Genomic DNA, 17143 nt, shown 5'->3' on the forward strand with positions numbered 1-17143 from the left:
TGTGGTCCTCTCCATCTTCACTTGAATGCTGTGTGTGCGTGCGTAGTGAAACCTCCTCTAATGAAACGCCTATAACAGTCAGTAATAACTTGTTTCGCTCTCCTTTTGTTAAGATTTGTGTTGAAAGGGACTGTGTCAAAGAATCTTCATATTTTTTTTTATTTTATTTTATAGACATTCCTGGTCCACTAATGAGAAATCCTAATGAAGTTAGTGATCCTGACGTTCCTTATAGTGCCACCAATAAGGTCAATATGACTTTAGTTTATGACCAAATAACTGCAAAACAAATGGCATTACCATCAGATGTACATTTATTGCATGCTAACATGATAAACTAAGATTATGAACATGGTCAACATTATCACTGTCAATTGGCATGTTGTACATACTTTGTATAATTAGTATGTGGTATGAAATTAAGATAACGTATACCTGAGAAACATCAGCATGTTCATTCATTAGCACAGTGAGCATGTTAGCATGCTGATGTTAGCATTTAGCTCAAAGCAAAGTGCAGCCTCACAGACCTGCTGTAGTGCGGGTATAAAGAATGATGTTTAATTGAAATAAAATCTTAGTCCAGATCTTCAGTTTAAGTAAATTTCGCTGGATGTGAACTTCTAAGACAAACACCAGGAAAAGCAAGAGCCAGGTCTCAGACTATATTCATAGAACTATGACTGAACTATACAAAACATGAGCAGTACACAGTATGATTAAATTTTTTTAGTGTATTCCTAAATATTTGGTTACTTTCAGCTAATTCTCATAACCTGAAACATTTCCTATAGTTTCACTTTATGGGCTATACATACAAAACAACTTATTTATATTTCCAACACTATCAAGACAACCAAGGTAAAGCAAAGCATTTTATTGCAAGTATTAGTCAAAGATACACTTCAAACTGAAGCAAAGCAACACTAAAAGGCCAACAACCTATAAGAGAGAGTAACAAAAGAAAGACATTTAAAACTGAAAGGAATAGAGCTGTTGTTACAACAGAGCCTTTGCAACATTCAGAGAGGCTTAGACATGGATCATCTGGTGGTGACAGTTCACTGTTCAATGTGTACATCCGTTTGCTGGTGCCTCACTCAGAGGTATCAGAGCCCAAGATCTAGTTAGTTTGAATCAAAACTGACAAGAGGGTGATGCTACATTGACAAAATCATGACAATCAGAACAATCAGTGAACACAGATTTTTTTTTTAATCCATGGCCACTGTCAAAGATCTGTCTTCAAAACCACTATGTGTATACAAGGGAAAAACGGCATCTGGAGCCTAATCTCTATTGCAATATTTGGTTCAGTCATTATTGGAATGCAAATGGGATGAAAACAGGTTAAACATCTGATAGCCATGGAAGTAAACATCACAGGAAACATGTATTCAACTGAAATTATTAAAATAAGGACAGATGGCTTATAAAGTTTGGAACGTGATGGATAACACTCAAAAGCTCCATGTCGCTGATCCTCCGGTGGGGTGAGGGACAACCACCATAAAAACAGAAAATAAGAAAAGAACAGCAATTCATCACAACACAATTCATCCTTGGTTCATTATACAGGCACAGGTCTCTGTAATCCAGCACTCGAGGAACCTCCTAGTTTCTGTCAGGCCCAGGGTCAAACTGTATCTGAAAATACTGTTCTTTGGATTTGACATCAATGACAACCAGAAAGTTTACACAAACACAAGGAAGTGTATAAAAGTCAAATAATCATATGTTTTCATGTCATTTGGAATTTATATGATGATATCTGAATTGTCCTGAGGCAGTAAGCACTGCTCACCTGGTGAAAACAAACACCAAGAACTGATTCCAAATGTCTTCAACACAGAGACCTGGCTTCTGTTCCGACATCAGTACAAGCGGGACAGAGCAATTTTTGAACGCTTACACTTGTTGGTAAATCAGAGTTCACTAAGTTTGGTAGCAATGTTAGTGGTTTATATGAGAAATGAGAAGAGATGAGGATGCCGGTTGGGAAATCAGGGCAGATCAAGTATGTAGGCTTGTTTTCTTGGTAGGCCACCCGACACAGGCATGGCAAAGTCACCTAAAAGTCTGACCATTATATAAGAACGCACTTAAGGCTGAGGCATGTCTTTTCTTGTGGAATGAGACCTGTTCCTGCTGTAAAATGTTCTGGCACAAGAAGACAATTTAGAGAAATGAAGCAACGCCTACGCCAAAATTTCACCATGATCAAAGAGTTCTGCCAATACGACATCTTTCCTTGCTTTCCCACGGCGCTTTTTGTTTTTACGCTCTCCCACCTGCCCTTTACCGGCTTGGGAAATTTACATGGCTAACGTACCAATTAGCAGCTTGGGATGAATAAAAGTCAGCTATTCGACTCTCAAGTCAGTGTGGTTCAGAAATGGTTCCCTTCGTCAGAGATGAGCTGCAACATGTGGGGGTTGGCATTCGGCCTTCTCAGGTGGTAAGAGTGGAGGTAAATATGAGTATTAAGAAAATGAGAAGGGACAGTTGACGTGTAAATATCAACCACAACCTGATATACAACTCTGTATCTTCAGGTCAAATCCACCTCATCCCCTTCCTCTACCGCGCACCCCCCTCCATATTGTTGTGCTTGCATGTCTAGGAGAATAAGGCGTCAACATGGAGGGGGAGGGGCTAGAGGCCTCATGCTCCTGGCTCCGCCCCCACCATGCTGCAATATGATGCGGAGACTCCAGCCGCTTGAACGCACTCAATAAATACACCATAAAATATTCCGCATATATATATTTCATATATAAATTTAAAGAACGACACATTTAAATAGGACAACAAAACAAAAGTCGGCTCAAGAGCAATTTTTCAAAATTGGATAAATGTTAAGACAAAACAGAGAATATTTTTTTTACAGTTATACTTATTGACTCTAAAATAGTTACTGTATAAGAATATCGCAATCAGGCATTACTCAAGCATTATATGTCATAATAAAAGCAATTTGCAGTTTTCTTTCTTTCTTTCATGTAGTATAACATATGCAGCATACCAAGGTAAGTGAGGTGCAGTGTTTTTAGAGATCTCTTGAAATAGAAAGATTTCACCCCCTGGACTGAAAAGGTACCCACAGAACTACAGACCGCCCTTGGTTGTCAATCGGCACCCTATAAAGGCTCTAGACAAGGATACTGCTGGGCACAAATTCCCTCCATCAGGGACAAGACACATTGCACTAAGAGGAAAGAGCGCCATGGGCTGCTACTAGGGCTGGGCATCATGAGAACAATTTCAATACTGATATGGGTTCTTGTGAATTTCATCTCTATACCTGTTGTGAAATCACACTTGAATGAAAGCATCCTTCACTGTGCAAAAGACTATTTTCATTCATGCTTTGTCTTCCTGCATTTTCAAGAAGTTTTAGATCTGACTTTGGGGTGGCAATGGCACAATGGATAAGACACATGCCTTTGGTGTGAGAGACCCGGGTTCAATCCCCCACTGTGACCTATCCACCACTGTGCCCCTGAACTTAACCCCTAGTTGCTCCAGAGGCGTGCGACCTCTGACATGTATAGCAATTGTAAGTCGCTTTGGATAAAAGTGTCAGCTAAATGTAATGTTTTGTTGATTTACTTAAAATGCCCTTCAAGAAGAAAACACTGACTCCTTAGTGCAAGAATCTGCTATTGTAAAAACAGTTTGGGATGCCTTAAAATGTTGATGCCAAAATCTGGGGAGGTATTGATATCATGTTCTGACACCCAGCCCTAGCTGTAACAAAGTGTCGAGTGGCAGTTCCAGAAGGAAAACCACCACCTGAGAGCAGGCTGACTCAACAGAGCCACCAACAAAGTCACGAGAGCATGAGGCACACTTAACGACCGACTGCTTTGTTTGGTAACACATCCCTTCGACTCCTCGTTTACATTGAGGTTTGGATCCTCTCCTTCTCCTGTTCAGGAGGAAGAAGGGGACTGGAGGGACAGATCGAAAACCTCTTGGCTATGTGTCTGAGTGAGAGTGGCAGTCTCTAAAGTGCTGTGCTATGTTTGTCATTCGTGGACTGGGCTGTGTCACATCACACAGTGTCAGCTAAGACCCCAACAACCCCACCCCACCCAAACGCACATTCCACTGTACCAACGACACCATTGGTCCAAGACAGTAAATGCACTAGGAAGCGAAAGCTCAACCACAACCATATACTTGGCATATATCCTATTTCTATGTAGGTCTAATATCTAAACACATGAAACTAAAAATCAAACGTGTACAGTGAGTGTGTGTGTGTAAATGCAGCCACTTCCTGCCTTGCAATGTGTTCTTGAAAAGGAGATTCTACTTGTTTTGATTTTTACATTTTCTCTTTCAATTTAAAGCACCATCAAAAGGAAAGGCACTTTCTGTGGACTTTTCTCACTCCGTTGCTACCTTCCACTTCAAATAGAGAGCAACCAAAATCAGGGAAATTGATCGATTACTTAAAATGGAATACACATTTACTTCCATTTAAAAAAGGGAGAGACTTGACATTTTTATAAATTAATTTCGCTACTTTTCTTCACCAGACAGAGTTTGTGGGTAAGAAGTTTGTTCTTCCACAAAAAGACTCGTCTGTTTTGTTGTATTGTTCGGAATCACTGAGCTGCAGGCTGTGAGCTGCATGTACCCTTTTATTTCAGTTAAGTCATTTTAATAGAACTGGAAGGACAAATAAATCTATTCCCCTGCGGTGTAACAATTGTCCGTTGAGGAAAAACTGACCAAATAAATAATGTCTTAATCACGTATCCCTTCAGGCGTTCACTTCCACGGGCCCCAAATGGTCTTGCTCATGTTAGGTCACTTCTCTACTAGCTAATATTTGCAAAGCGGAGCTGATGACATTTCAGTTGTAAGCAAGGCAAACACATCTGCTATGTAAACATGTGTTCAACTGCCCTCAAGAGTGTACTTATACACAAACTGAGCATCCATTACAGACAGCAGATATAGTGAGTTATTAATGGATTCTAAGTCTTGCAATCAACCTCCAGACTTGTTCAACTTCCAACAAACCCTGCCGCATAAAGATAATTGCTCAGCTTCGATTCCTTCCAAATCACACATACTTGAATAACACCACACTATATCTCACTGACTGGACCTCACTATTATCCTTCAGCTCTAGTCATTCGTATGCCTCCCAGGGGGATCGGATGGGACTGTACGGCTGTGGAATGTAGTCCTCTGGCACAAGGAGTAAATGTTCAGAGCAAAGGGGAAAGAGGGCAACAATAAGATTAAGGCTTTGTCACACCGCAGATTTACCGGCACGCTAACTCTTTGTATTGTGAGCAGATGAAGGTGCTCAAGTAAGGAGGAGAGGAGTCTGAGGAAAGCAACAGAGGTTGTATTCAACATAAATCCGGGACTTTAAACACAAAGGATTGGAGAACTACTACCCCTTGTTAGGATACTGTTTGATCACACATGAGGCATCAGCACCACTTGAAGAAAACCAGAGAACATTTAAGAGCAGAAACTGCCCAATACAACAACTGACTCTTCTTCTATTTTACCGTTTGTCATCAGAATAGTGATGTTATGTCTTAATAGAAAGCCTTTCAGAGTACAGTATGAAATATTTTCTCTTTCTCAAGATTCTCTCCTCTATGGTAAACCTCGGACTGTACAGACATCTATAAAAACAAAAAAAGGGACAGAAATAAGCATTCAACATCTTGCAGCGTTTTTTCCCCCCAAACATCAAAGCAAGAGGCGGTTTAAGTCCACATCCCAATCAATAACAGTATGACAGTCCAAACACACGTCACTAGTTCAACAACCCCACCACTGTTCACACATACACTATACGTTATAGTGAAACAGGAACAAGTCAACAGTCTATTGCAATAATAAAACTTGTTATTTTATCTTTTTAAACCATTACTTATTATGATACATTTATTACTAAGATTAATATTTAGAATACATGTTATTTCTGTTAGAAAAAATAAGTGGTGTGCATTACATAATTTAAAATGTACAAATATACTTTCGTTCTGGCTTTTAAAAAGGCTTTCAGACACTAGTGAAATCATGAAGGCTCAAACCCACTGGCTTCCAACTGGAAAGCTAGCCTATGAAGGGCAGTTAAACGCAACAGTGGAGGCAGGACCCTACATTATACCTCACTGTCCAAAGGAACATCTGCCATTGTACCGTCTCAATGCTGATCAACTACAAAGTGACATCCTAAATCTAGAGCTCCCCGCACCAGCAACCTCAGTGGGACCTTCTCCTGTCCTTAAGTGAGTGAGGTTTACTCTATGTTTTTTTTCTCCTACCCTACCAACCTGCTCATCTAAAGTCTCATACAGAGGTTCAGCTTCTGATTCTAATTCTCACATAGTAGCACCACGCCTGTGTTCACTCACGAAACACAGCTTCTTTTAGTGCAGATAACTTTTAAAAATACCCCCCCCCCGGACAAGCTTCAGTTCATCAGTGGCACGGAGCTAAGTGGTGACTCTAATCCAGATACACATTACATAAGATATCAGCTGTACTTTTGCTGCAAATATTGGTCACCATCTTAACTCCTTAGAATTGTTCTGAAGCCAGTCGCAACTTTGGGCCGGTTACATGGACAGGAATTAAACCTAGTCCTGGACTTAGGATTTCCACTGAAAGAAACAATTCATTGAAAGAATTTGTTTATAACATGGGTGACTCCATGCCCATGAACCCAGCCTTTTAGGTACAAACATGTAGCAGCTAGATCCGTGTCTGGTGAAGATTAAGCAAAATAAACGACTCAGCCTGCTTTGCTTGAACGCTGCTCAGAAGCAAAGTCAACCGCTAACACTGCTGTATAGGCCAACACAACAACAATAAATATATTGATCTTAGGATGATTTGAATGAGATGTATAGAAAAGTCAGTAGACATTGTTGAGAAGAATAAGAGGCATCGGGTGAAACTTTCTTGCTTTAAACCATCTTGTGCTGTCCGTTTGTCGGAATATGCTTTTTTATTATTTGACCCCACTGAAATAGGATCTCTATAATGAGTTATGCAGCGTTTGACCATTCAACACATAACTTCAACCAGGCACTTGAATACTATCTCTTTATGGCCTTTACACTCCACTTTTCTGCGGTCAGGTGAAAAGCTTCGTTATTCTTACGAATTGAGAAAATCAGCCTCATTAGCAAACTGATGATCAGGGATTATGAAATGATGCCCACTGATGATGAAGTATTCTCAAACCACAGAGGCGCATAACATCCTTCAATTCAAGTAAAAACGTCTAAATCGCCAAAACTGCAGTTGCACCATTTTTGCCCGACAGCAAGGGCAAACTCGTAAAAGTTTGCTGAACAATCGTCTCACAGAGGAGCAATACATGAAAGTGCCTACCAAGTGGCAAACATTTGTCTTTTTGGGGACATTCACTTTCAAATGAAATGTGTAACTGTTCTTTTGAGTCCTTTTAAGTCCCCTAAAATCTTCTTCCCTTCATTTTAACTGATTATTGCACTAGAGGAAACCATCGACGTGTTCTCTATTTACCCACCAAGTCAAGAGAGGGAAATGTGAGATAAAGCACTGAGGGAAATGAATGCATGACGACTACATGATTTAAATGATTAAAAAACTGTCAGAATCATAAAATGGTTCACATAATGTAGAAGAAAAACAAAAACCAGAATTAAATAAGTGTTATACTTAAAATGAAATTCATAGACGGCTGCAATTGAGCAACGGATATATGAACCAATATAAACTTCCCGTTTAAATGTGACAGGTGACTGCAAAAGATAAATGGAAACTATCTAAAACCTTGTAAGGGGGCATTTATACCTCGTCGCCATCAGGTGGCAGTGTGCTCAAAAGAACATGTTGCTCCATACAAGTAACTGGTGGTTTCACACACGAGTGAAAAGTGACAGAACCCAGGAAACAAGAGGAACAAGGGAAAAAAAGTGACAGCTGGGAAGACCTCCGGTCAAATGAAATGACTATATTCTAAAATAAATCAAACACCACTTATCAACTCCAGCATCAGATCCTTCTATCTCTACTCCCTCATTTTGAACACTGGAGAGAATCAACAACAAACTACAGTAAAACTGACAGAATGTAAAAGTGCTGCTGCTCATACGGACTTGAGGTACTGTAGATGGCAAAGGAGCAGATTAGTAGACTATAAACAACGATTGTGCCAAAGGGTAAAGCAAAGTAAAAACAAACTAGAAAAACACCCACTAGGCCACAAGTAAAGATGACAAACAGGGAAGAAGAAATCCGAGGGGGGGTGGGGGATGGGGACAATATAAAGAGGGCCCGATAAGGGTGAAAATATACTAGTTGGCTGGTTTAATATTGCATAATAGTGCTGAGTTTCTCTCTTGTTTGTTTTTAAAGCAGCGTTTGCATCCTCAGTCCAGTGTGGGGTGCCTCCTCCCCTCTTTCCTCTGCACAGTGTCAGGTCCGGATTGACTAGGCATATTGGGGGGCGGGACTTGCACATATGAGGACTCCTTTGACTGTCTGTGTATGCTTCTGTATGTGTTAAGAGTGGCAATGGTTAGGGAGGGTTGTTGTAGCTCAGGCGAAGTACATGGTCCTCAGGGTGTCGTGGTGAATCTGAACAGCTTTGGCCAGCGCCTGGGGGTCCCGACCGTTACTCTGACCAGACACATGACTGCCCTCAGCGCTGCAGAGTGAGGAGCAGAGGACCCGTTATGATGGATGACAAACAATACTGGCATGCATGCAGGACAATTGGGCACATTTTTCAAGCAAAACAAGACAACTGCTATCAAAACACTTATCTATAAAAATCACAATTCAGAGTTCTGGACATTTACATCCAGTCAAAAAAGGAGAACCTCTTGTTTACTCTCCAAACTATCACCCTTCATCACCTGTCATGTTCTTTGTCCACCAGATGGTAGCGAGCACGGAAGGCCACCAGGTGTGCGTAGTAGGCTGGCGCAGGGATGGAGACTGAGCGGGTACAGCGCACGTAGGTGTGGCACAACTGGTAAGTGAGCAGCTGGAACTCATCAGCGGTAAAACAATTGTCATCCCACAGTACATGGTAGTGGGAGGGCCGACTGGTGCCCTGGGAGAAGGGAATTATAATGACACGTTTGGTCTATTTTCAGATTCAAATTTAAGATGCAATACGTTATTTCAACATGGTCGATAGCAATTTTCTTTGCTGGACTAAACAGAAAGAAAACAAGAAACCTCAGGAAACAGCATAAAATAACCACAGTCAACTAATCAAACCCTCGCATAAATAAATAATTAGCGCCACAACCAACTATGATGTATATCACTATATACATAACATTATACTGTCTTATTGACAAGAATAACAAAAATACATTGGTGATTTAGGAGTAAAAAGAAGCAAACAGCCTCTGAATAAGTGCTGTTGAACAACCTCGCTACCCTAGTTCTAATAGTTTTCAGTCCTTAAAAAGAAGGGCAGAAGTGAAAAAAAATGGATAGCTAGAAGACAGGAAAGAGTCTTGTGTCCCTTTTTCTGTAGCCTAATGATGTACAAAGGATGATAGCTCCTGGCATATCATTTTTTACTTTGTCCAGCCATTTACTGTATCATGCTATGGTGCTGCCATTCCACACAGTTATTGCAAAAGTGAGAATGCTCACGATAACAGTTGGATAAAATTGTCATGATAAAATCATATCTTCCCATGATCTAGAAACGTTTTCAGCTATTAAATAAATAAATAAATAAAAATTTTGAAAAAAAAGAAAAGTATTTTTAAGACACCTGAATATGATGTCCGGAATGAGAAACAGCCAGATTTTGTTTACAGACATATTTTTCTTAGGGGCAAGACAAATGAAAAACAGTATTTCCTTCTTTTCTCTTGTGGCCTGCTTACTATGTATTTGCAACAATGCATGACTCTGTAAAAGCACACATCTTCAGACTTTAAGATTTCAATTGAAGAAAGTGTGATGAAATACTACAGAAAAAGGCAGCAGGCTGGGCAGAGAAGACAAGAGGTTGGTCTGACCTGTATTCCAGCGTGACTGCAGAGGTAAAAGTCAAACTCGTAGGGATGCGTGATGTCCGTATCCACGGTAGTACCAGCAGGAATGTTTCCACTACGTCCAACCTGACGAAAGCAAAGTTAAGGTTGGTTAGTCCCTACTAATGCCTTTTGACTTTTTCCCCACATTTCACCATGAAAACAAAAACAATTGGAAAAGCAAATGGAAGATGCAGGAAAAGAACAGCAGAAAACAAAGTTTTTAAACAAACCTATAATGTCAGGAAGTAAAAATTCTAATAATTGAAAAAAGGAGTTGATGGGCCAACCCAGCCAAAGGGGTTAATCAAGTGCTTCCCAATCAACCAATTATAAGCCTAATGCTCTAGAGGGCCTAATGCTCTGTATGGGAGTGCCTGCACTGAAAATTATGTTGTTACTAGCGGAGTCTTACTTCTGGGGCCTTGAGTGCCACTCCAGAGCTCTGGGGTTGCATTGGGCCCTAATGCTATAATCAAAGGTAATTACAGGGGTTAGGAGGGTGAACAGTCCAACTGACAACAAAAGGTAATTAAGGAGACCTATTTTGAGTACTTAATGTGCTGGCACAGAGCATAATAAAGAATATGGACACATAACACACTGTACTGACTATAATAGTACCATCGCTGTGTCATACTCAAAGAGTGTGTCTGTGCTTGTGCTGTGTTTAAATGGTCGGGACTCACTCTCTCGTTGCGGTCAGCACAGAAGAGGCGTGTATGGTGGCGTTTTTGCACAACAATGTAGGTGATGCCTGGCTGGTACTCCTTCTCCAGGCTTATACAGGCCTCACGAATGGCCAGCAGCTCATAATACAGCACCTGAGAAAGGAGAAGGTTTAAGAATAGCTTCAAATGTTTGCAAAAACTACCCCTGTATTACAGTATATAGTTTCATGGTGTCTTGACATACATGGATGATATGGATGTTTACCTACGTTTCTTTACAAGCCCTCTGTGCAACCAATTATATTAACTTCATAGTTCAAATACAACAAAACTTGTTGTCCTCCATTGTGAAAATATTTGGGAATATTTTGAAGGGAACCATCAGTCCGGTCAAACACCAAAAACTGTAGCCAAAAACTACACAAAGTTCTGTCTCTATCTAACACATCTACATCAAGACCTATAAAACAGAAATTCCAACCAATCTTTTTGTGGGAGCTGACCTGTCTGAACTGGCCTTCTGAAACTCCATCCCTGTAGAAAATGATCCTGGTTGGCTTGTAGCGGGTTGACTTGTAGAACTGAATGAGCAATTCCCGCACCATGGAGGCCAGGTCCTGGATAACCTCTTGCCTGGGCCTCTGGACCCGCACAGTGGCACAGTACCTGCTGGGGTGGGCATCCATACTGCCTACCACCTGGAAGTGAGAAGGGAGGAGCAGAAGGAGCATGAGCGGATGGGGAGGTGGGGGTGATAAGTTAATAAATTCACCCAGTAGATCAGGTGGAACATGAATGAGTGAGTGTTGAACAAACTCACAGCTGCAATTGAAGGCTTCTTCCCATCTCCAGCAGGTGGGTGTGTAACATCTGCTCCCAAGAAAATAACTGGCTGCTGAAACACTGATGGTCTATTGATTGAAGACATAAGACAGACAAAGACATTCATTACATTGAGTTATATTGACAATTCATAGACCTCCCATGGTACAATGTTTATTACTGTGGCATGTGTGTGTGGGGGGGAGTGGGTTGTTTTGTTTTTACATCTGTACAAATGTGTGCACGTGTGACAAATAGTTAAATTTTGGAAAAAAATAAATAAAAAATGTAAAACTAGGGCTGGGCAATGAAACAATAATGATAATTATCACAATATAATTTTCCTCAATAACAATATAACAAATGTTCAATATATCATTAATAAATATTTGCTGTAATTTATTTAAATCACAAACAAATTAGCACTTAGTTTTTCCTATTAAAATATTTATTTTGTTGAAAAAAGAAGCCTGAAAAAAGATTCACTAATCATATTTGTTGAAAAAGATAATAGTTTTGAATGTTCTACCTCAAATTTGTGAAGTGATCCACTGTTTGGCATCAAGTGTTTGTCACATTCTGACCATAAAGAAAAGTTTAACCACATAATTAACCATTTGGTCTCTACAATTTCCACTCAGGAGCAAAAATCTGCCTTTAAACTTGAAAGAAATAATGATTTGACACATATCTTGATAATTATCGATATCAAATGATATGAAATGTTTTTGTCGTGATAACATTTATGGCTATATCGCCCAGCCCTATGTAAAACAGTAGTTACAATAGTTGAACAGTCCAAGCTACAAGAAGCCATTTAAAATCAGCATCACTTCAGTATCGCACGGTCATATATGAGGAGAAGGAGAGCATGACTGACCGTTGGTGAGGTACCAGGATGTTGTTGATGCCTCCCAACTTCACGTTGATCTTGAGACAGAGGTTGGAAAGCGTCTGAGGTGACGTCTTCACCACGTTCTTCACCTGAACACACTGCGTGGCCATGCCCAAAAGGGTGTCTCCCACACGCTTTACCTCCGCTATGGGTGAAATATAGAGCATCAAGAAAAGTTTACAAAATCTTAAAATATGTCATCCTTACAAAAGCAGCACATACACACAAGCTACAATGATAACAAAATATATAAATCAATGGAAATAATATTTTCTAATTACACTCAAAGTACACTCTCCTTAACAGGGTTCTTTTCTGAATACAGCACAATACAACACCAGCCCTCAGTCCCAGAATAGCATTAGTATTTCCACAAAGCTTTTACCACAGGCATCATCTCTGGACTTTAACCTAATGTTTATTTTATTTTTAAGTAGTTTTCTAACCATAGACAGGAGTCTTTCCCGGCAAAATGACGATGATGAGCTGCAGTCCAGCGTAGGTGTTCTTTAGGTGTCTGAACATGGGCTCCACGCTGTCCGCTCCCTGGGCATATTTACAGAAGCATGGCTGGCCCTGTATGGGCATCCCAGCATCCTTAGAGATTTTACGCAACTGGTCTGTGAAACCCCTACAAGAGGAAAAAGTAGGAGGGATGAATGAAGAGTAATTATAATGGTGACGTCAACTACAATCAAAGCACAGACACCTGCACTAATGACGCATAACATAAAAAATATTGTTCCTTGTGTAACAGCAGATGGTATGATGTTTGACATTAAGCTGTTGGCTTAACTAATGGTTTAAAATGTTAAGTGAATATGTTTAACCATGTTTTTATTGTCCTACAGTGCCAAGTGTATCATTTTATTTGCCCATGCAGGTTACAGAACTTTTCTTTTTGACATCTCTGCAATGCAAAGCATAAAGCAGTTTGCAATTTTTAGTGGACACTTAACATCTGACCAGGGACTACAGATGAAAACTATTTTTTTATCTACCTCTGACACAGTTATGGTGATCATAAATGTGCACTGTTCCCCTGGTATTAACTGGTAAAGTACAGGTATAAAATATTATAATGGTCTGGCTCGATGGAGAAACACCATGGCCATCTACAAATTGCTGATATAAGAGATATTATGCTTCTTTTAGTAATCACTGGAAACAGAATTTATTAATTCATGCCAGATTACAATTTATAGATACACATATATGCAAATAAAAAACTTTAATGAGCATCATCACTGCAGGCAAAATGATGACAGAATCCCAGAAAAGGAATTAAAAACATTTTTCAGGAAAACAGACACATGTAAATAATCATACTTTAGGATTTCTTCCCGACACTGCCTCTGTGTGGCAAAGCAGGCAATGGCCCACATCTTGATCTCCACCCCGGTGTGGAACTGCTTCCCTCTCATGTCCCACACCCCATGGCTGGGTGTGGCTACAGTGCGGTTCTGAAACAACATTGCAGTCTCACCACATGTACTCACGATTATGTGGGCAAACATTCACATTCATACTGTTCATACGGACTCACATTTGAATTGGCAGAAACACAAGTGTGCACACACTCGCATACAGATACAAACACACACTTTCTAAAAACGCACAGAACCCATACACACTCTTCATCCATACCAAAATGTATAAACAATTGTTTACAGAAAATCAGACTTGTCAGTTAAAGAAATAAGCACTTGCACCAGAGAAACATTTAACTTTCAAACTGAATTAGAGTCTGACCGTTATGACGGGATTTTTTGAGACCAATACTCATTTTAGAGGGGAAAGATTCACTGATTACCAATATGGCGGCAGATATATTGAATTTTTGAAAATTAAAATAGACCTTATCTGTGTGGATTGTGATTATGCAGAGGTACTCCAAGGTCTGCTTTCTTGAACAAATAATTTTATTGAAAGAATATTTAGGTTAAATATTCTTTAACATGTTAACATTTTATTTTTAAGATGGCCATTTTTAAATGTAGAGATTAGATAGAGACAGAGAACAGGAGTACTGTACTACTACTAGTAACTACAGCTGCAAAATAATAACTGCAGTGGAGTAAAAGGTACAGTATTTCCCTTTGAACTGTAGGAGTGGAAGTATAAAGAAGCAGAAAATGCCTTGGAAGTAAAGTACAGATACCTTTAAACCGTGCAAAGTACAGTCCTTGACTAAATTTACTTAATTACATTCTAATACTGCTCTCTACTAAACCACGTATTCTCTACTCTGTCAAGCCAGCTATGAGATTCATGCTACAGCTACCATTTTAGTGGATTGAATCAGAACCCTCCCCCCCCCCGGTGCACGCAGATACCGGTCATAGGCCCATATCAGGCAATCGGTCAGGCTCTAAATCGAATAGCAAACATTATCAAGTGGGTTTTCATGTGAAGATAGCATGATGCACTGTGTGATGGAATCTATAGTAATAAGATGCAATTTGGTGTGTATTGCGCACAACATACAGTGCATAAAGGTGTCATAATTCCCAGTAAAACACACCGAAATGTACAATAGTAAAGGCATGTCTCCTCAGAGAAGATAAACAGACAGATGTTAATGAACACCGTGGTTCAGTCTCAATAAGTTGCTTCTTTGTCCAGTTGTCAGAAACCTCTTCTTTACTTCACCAAAGAAAATTAACAATTAGGCAAATGTTGTGGCAGATGGACAACAATGTTTCCTGCCCTGTTTTCTCTCTCAAAACACATCAAAATTTATAAAGCAATCTGCTTTATCTATTTATTTATTTTTATATTATCTTTCATTACTGAGACTAAACCACAACGAAATAAGCCATACAGACTGACACTATGAAGTACAAATCGAAGCGAGTGAGTTAGTTCCCCTTAGAGACAGTGGAATAACAACTGAGGAAGGGGAGAGCGTGTCAGACAAACAGAGAATGGGCGTGATTTAAAGGAAGGGTACCATAAAGTGCTCTGTGCTCACCCTGCCGCCGTACTGCAGCATGGGGGCGGGTAGCACTCGCCCCGTCACGTGGGCCATCTCGTCTCGCACCTTGAACTGGAATTCCTGTACAAAAGGATCTGCTTCGTAGTTGGCACTGCGCACCTGCAGGGAAAAGGGGGTGAGAAAATTGGATACAACACAGTTGTTAATGACTAGAGACAATTGCAGTACTGAAAGGTTATAGTATATACCATTAGCAGTGTGCGTGTGTATGTATGTAGCCATGTGTTCTACTTTCTTCCTTTACCTGCTCATTCATTGTGTGGTTTATTTTGCTTAAAAGGTAAGGTAGCTATTTAACGTAAAATGGAATTTTGACTGACATTTACGATAACAAATAATGCACATACTGCAATTTGTAGAAGGCCATTTTGCGAGTTTGATACAATTTAGATTAGTTGTTCAACTCTACATTATATCTCGTTTGTTTAATTCATACAAAAATCAGTATGGACAATTATTTTTCGGATGTTGTACAGTACAACAAAATTTGTGTATTGTGACACAGCTCTGATTCCTCTTAAAGAATGAAGTGCAGCAGTTGGTTCACTGGGCATTATATTACAAAAATGTGATGTCTATGATGCTTGCCTCATTGTTTTATACCTTATGCCAATGCTTGCTACAGAAAATGCCTCATTAGGGTACTTGCAGGTGTATGTGTGGGTATTCATTTTCCTTTATCCTTCTTCTGCAGTGAGCATTTTTACTGTTTTCATTATTTTACAAGAGGTTTGTGGATAGGAAAAATTTGAATCAGTAATATGCAACAAAATGTCATGTGCCAGCATCCTAATCCAAAGTGGCTGTAAGCACAGGGTACATGATCAGCCCAGCTGGCACGATATCCAAATTTATTATAGAATTAATTATGTCCATCTGACAGACACTGCTTAACTGCTTGTTTTGTCCTTGTCTGTCTCTCAACCTCTGCTATTCCACCCACACTTTCAAGCAACTGTGTATCTAAATGAAAACCCCACCACAGTGATGTCTAAAATGATTTCCTAAGCAAGTCCAGTAATTTCGAGTGAAGAGATAGGGAGACATGGTTTAATAAGGTAACACCAGGTACTAAATGTGCATTGCAAATCTATCATTGCCTGAGGGAGCGTACAGTGTGTCAATCTTGCCATAAACAAAACGCTGTAGACATTGCAGCAGCCAAATGCACATGTTAAAGCCATTACGGCTCTGGAATTTTTTGACCCGGCCTAGTAATTGCCAAATGCAATGGACATGCAGGCAGACATGCCTCCGTTAACAATATAAAATGAGAATCTGGGAGAGGTGATTACAAAACAAACAATTTGACATCAAGATGAACAGCATGGCAACCAAGTGTTGACAAGCTTAGCAACGCAGGCATTTAATAGAGATGTCCAACTAAATGGCTATCAAAAGCTAACATGCTGAAGTCAACATAACTTGTTAAAGGCTCAGAAATTCTAAATAATAAGCTATGTTTCTGCATATGAGATCATTTCTAGGTACAGAGAGTGTTTTGCCCTAATTTAGCAATCCAGGCAGTATTTTGCTTTGTCTCTTTCCACACCCACCTCCTTTAAAGTTAGAGCTTGAACGATGGTTCTAACGGTCAACAATGTACAGTATAAATTACACCTAACCATCTGAATGATGGTGCATGCTTGGAGCACTGTACAACATAAGAAAAAAATGCCTGTGTGCCGACTAGACACATTTCAGCGGAAAAAGGACA

The 17143-nt window shown here is 39.8% G+C and overlaps 1 protein-coding gene across 2 annotated transcripts in view; it reads right to left on the reverse strand.

Annotated features, from left to right (window-relative positions):
* Positions 1–861: 861 nt before the first annotated feature.
* LOC119897244 (protein argonaute-3) overlaps positions 862–17143 on the reverse strand; it is a 38792-nt gene continuing 22510 nt past the window's right edge. The window contains exons 10-19 of one of the 2 annotated variants that reach the window (XM_038710834.1): positions 15382–15525; positions 13758–13891; positions 12875–13059; positions 12414–12573; positions 11532–11622; positions 11215–11409; positions 10730–10864; positions 10026–10127; positions 8895–9094; positions 862–8683 (exon numbers count right to left, since the gene is read on the reverse strand). In XM_038710834.1, the coding sequence (XP_038566762.1) occupies positions 8575–8683; positions 8895–9094; positions 10026–10127; positions 10730–10864; positions 11215–11409; positions 11532–11622; positions 12414–12573; positions 12875–13059; positions 13758–13891; positions 15382–15525 (1455 nt within the window). In that variant the 3' untranslated portion in view covers positions 862–8574. The remainder of the gene's footprint in view (positions 8684–8894; positions 9095–10025; positions 10128–10729; positions 10865–11214; positions 11410–11531; positions 11623–12413; positions 12574–12874; positions 13060–13757; positions 13892–15381; positions 15526–17143) is intronic. The other variant, XM_038710835.1, reaches the window with a different exon arrangement.

Source organism: Micropterus salmoides, unplaced genomic scaffold, assembly GCF_014851395.1.
Source record: "Micropterus salmoides isolate LMB-PRFRI ecotype aquatic unplaced genomic scaffold, ASM1485139v1 Ms_hic_scaffold_11, whole genome shotgun sequence".
NCBI classification, from domain to species: domain Eukaryota; kingdom Metazoa; phylum Chordata; class Actinopteri; order Centrarchiformes; family Centrarchidae; genus Micropterus; species Micropterus salmoides.